General features: G+C 49.2%; 1 protein-coding gene across 1 annotated transcript; it reads left to right on the forward strand.

Moving 5' to 3' along the window:
- Nucleotides 1–356: 356 nt before the first annotated feature.
- DUSP21 (dual specificity phosphatase 21) lies at nt 357–926 on the forward strand. The gene has a single exon (XM_004283403.1). The coding sequence runs from the start codon at nt 357–359 to the stop codon at nt 924–926; it is 570 nt and encodes a 189-aa protein (XP_004283451.1).
- Nucleotides 927–3,796: the final 2,870 nt, after the last annotated feature.

Consider the following 3,796-nt stretch of genomic DNA (forward strand, 5'->3'; position numbering starts at 1 on the left):
ACATCAAGACAGATAAGAATTCGGGCTCGGAAAATAAATGACTATGAAGAAAGATAAAAAGAAGAGAGATCTGGGGTTTCTCTGAAGACCCGGCTCTGCGGCCAAGTCCTCCCTGTAGCGAGCTGCCATTGCCATGGAAACCAGTGGGAAGGGCAGTGGGGGCCTGTGACTCCCGCGCAGGGCGGCGGGGGTTGGGGGGGGTGGGGGTTCGGGGTGGAGACGGGGTGGTGACCTATGACTGGTATACTGTCCCCCAGACCCTCTCCAAGAGACTCCACCGAGCTGCTGCTTCCTGAACTCGCTCCCGGGAGCGGTGCCCCAAAGCAGCCAGGAGAGACCACTGTCCCGCCACCTTGATGACAGCACCCCCGTGTCCCCTCCTGGCTCAGGCTGTCAGGCAGCGCTCTGTCCATGGCCTCTCCCAGATAACCAGCAGTCTATACATCAGCAATGGGGTGGCAGCCAACAATGAACTCATGCTGTCTACCAACCACATCACGACAGTCATCAACGTGTCGGCAGAGGTGGCCAACACGTTCTTCAAAGACATCCAGTGCGTACACGTGCCGGTGGTAGATGCTCCCACCTCGCACCTCTACGACTTTTTTGACCCTATGGCAGATCACATCCACAGCGTGGACATGAAGCAGGGCCGAACGCTGCTGCACTGCGCCGCCGGGGTGAGCCGCTCTGCCGCTCTCTGCCTCGCGTGCCGCATGAAGTACCACGCCATGTCGCTGCTGGACGCCTACACGTGGACCAAGTCATGCCGCCCCATCATCCGGCCCAACATCGGCTTTTGGGAACAGCTTATCCATTATGGATTCAAACTGTTTAGTAAGAACACCGCTCACATGATCAGTTCCGCGGTGGGTATGATTCCGGACATCTACGAGAAAGAGGTCTGTTTGATGATGCCGATGTGAGCCATCCCTGTCAGCCCCTGACATCTACTGCAAATCCTATATCAACATTGAACGTTGAACTTTTGTTGGTAAAGGAGCTAGAAACCACCTTTTAGAAGGGCAAGCAAAAAGGGCAGGGGGAGTTTTTAGCTTAGTATGCCTTATCTTTAAAGAATAAAATTCATTAAAAGTAAAATGGTGACAGTGTTTCTTATCCTGTGAGCGGCACGGCATGGCTGCTGCGGCCTGGCAAGAGAGGAGGGTGCTGAAGGTGGTGCCCGGCTCAGATGGACCTGAACCCTGGGACCTGCCGGAGCAGACTACTAACCCAGGGGTGAGTCACCCGCAGCCGCTCCTCCCACCCACCCAGCGCCCCAATCCCACCTGGTTCTTCCCAATCCAAAGCCAGAGGCTTAGACATCGTGGTACCCACTCTGTGCTTCTTACAGTAAGTGCCAACCTACTGGATAAGTGGCCTTCTTGGGGTTCTCTGGGAGTCCTGGGGGAGCCTCAGGCCACCCCTGACCCCACCTTCAACCACAGTGACCCAACTCTGATTTTCTAGATTAGATTTACATGTTAAATAGTTTTAAAAAAAAACAATTCCACTATATAAAGTTTAAAAATATTTTTTCCAGTGCTGTACTAAATGGCAAGGTCTTGAGTTGCCCTCAGCAATCCCCACCAGCCTTTGTGAAAAAGGAACATTAATCCCCTTCTCCAGGGCACTTGCTAAGAGAGAGAGCCCGCCTGACACAAGGCCTCCGCTGCTCTCATGGGCCTTGGCATGGTAGGCTGGAGCTGCTGGCCAGGACTGGCTCTGTCACCTCCTCCCATTGTAACTGGGGCCTCTCAGAGCCTCCATTTCCTTACCTGTCAAAGCAGTGGGAGCCTGTCTCTCCCAGGGTTGCTGTGAGAATTAGATTCCTTAGCATGGGACCTAGCAGGCGAATGGTTTCCTGCTTAGAGGAAAGGGCTGCTCTTGTATTAAGGATAATCTTTAGCCCTGCTGGTTGGGGGTCAGCACATCCATCCTCACAGCGGCCTTTCCCCCATCTGTATACAGCCCTTTGTTGTCTACACAGCACTCTTCTAAAAAATCATCCTGTCTATAAAAACAAATGGTCTAAGGTTCTTTTGGACCCTACCTCAGAGGAGGCCTACATTTAGAGCCTTTTCAGCGTTCCTATTGGGTCATTGTATTTAATCCATGTGAAAGCAAGAAGCATCATTCCAGGGCCCCCTGTCCCCTACCCAAAGGCCTTATTTATAATCACTGACCATTAGAGTCAGCACCCTGGGTTTCCACCAGGATCCGTGAAGGCACTTGCCAAAGGGACGAATGAGTGGGCCCCAGAAGTAGGCCCTGGAATCCAGGATTGTTCAAAATCCCCAGGTATCTGGCTCTGGCTTGGGAGCAGCTATTCTAATCGAGAATTACTCTAGGTAAACAATATGAGACAAAGAGCACAACCACTCTGGTTGATGCAGACCTGTGGGTCCAGACCCCTTTCTCTCCAAACCCATCTCCACTCCCACTTCCACAAAAGGAGTGTCCAGGGATGCAATTTGGGGCAAGTGGGGGTGGGGGACATTATGAAAACCTCTGCTCTGGATGGATCCTCTCCTTTTACAGATAGAAGACCAGGCTCACAAAACACAAGGACTAGTGTGGTAGATCCTCTACAAAGCAGCCTTTCTGGCAGAAACCCAGAAAGAAAATTTCTTTTCAAGCATTTTTAAAAGAAATTTGTTTGTATATATATATATGTGCGTGTGTTTTCATTTTTTTTAATACCTAAATTAACACACCATAAAATTAACTCTCTTTGGACATACAGTTCTATCAGTGTTAACAATGGGTACATTTGTGTAACCACTGCCACAATCAGGACACAGAGCAGTTCCATGACTCCAAAAATTTCCCTCATGTCTTCCCTTTGTAATCAAACTCTGGCCCCCACCCCAACCTCTGGCAAACACTGATTGGTTCTCCATCCTATAGACCTGCCTTTAACAGAATGTCACATTAATGGAATCATACAGGATGCAACCTCTGGTGACCTGTTTCTCTCAGTCTTTGTGATTTACCCATGTTGTAGTCCATTGTATGGATGTGCCACAGTTTGTTTTACATTCACCTGTGAAGGATATTTGGCTTTGTATTACTTTCCTCGGGGCTGCTATAAGAAAATACCAAAAACTAGGTGACTTAAAACAACGGAAATATATTTTCTCACAGTTCTGGAAGCCAGAATCCTAAATGGAGGTCTCTGCAGGGCCATGATCCCTCCGAAAACTGTCGGGGGTAGGGGGTCAGCGGTGGGGGGAATCCTTCCTTGCCTCTTCCTAGCTTCTGGTGGTTGCCAGAAATCCTTGACATTCCTTAGCTTGTAGATGCATCACTCCCGTATCTGCTTCTGTGGCCACGTGGCTGTGTGGCCACATTCCCTAGTGTGTCTTCACATCTGTCTTTCCTCTGTGCATATCTGTGTCAAAATTTCCCTCTTCTTATAGGACACCAGTCATACTGGGGGCTCATTCTACTCCAGCATGACCCTATAACAACCATTTATTAGGAAGCTATTATATGCCAAGCACAGTACTGGGCACTTTACAACAGTGTCTCAAGCCTTTTCAACAGCCCTTCAAAGTGGTCCACCTCCTACAAATGAGAAATCAGAGGTTCCAAGAGTTTAAGGAATTTGCCAAGGCAGCACATAGCTCAGGAGTGAGGAGGCGACATGCACACTGGGTTCTCTTTTCTTGCATTTCTTTCGAGACAAAGGTAAGTAGATTGAAGAAAGGAAAAATTTGAGTCATACCCTTGATTACCAAATAGTATACATACGAATCACCTGGGGATTCTTTTATTGTACAGATACCTGGGA

Source organism: Orcinus orca, chromosome X (genome assembly GCF_937001465.1).
Source record: "Orcinus orca chromosome X, mOrcOrc1.1, whole genome shotgun sequence".
Lineage (NCBI taxonomy): Eukaryota > Metazoa > Chordata > Mammalia > Artiodactyla > Delphinidae > Orcinus > Orcinus orca.

Excerpts from the sequence above, each read along its gene's own strand:
- DUSP21 (XM_004283403.1), top strand. The coding sequence starts at position 357 with ATGACAGCACCCCCGTGTCCCCTCCTGGCTCAGGCTGTCAGGCAGCGC.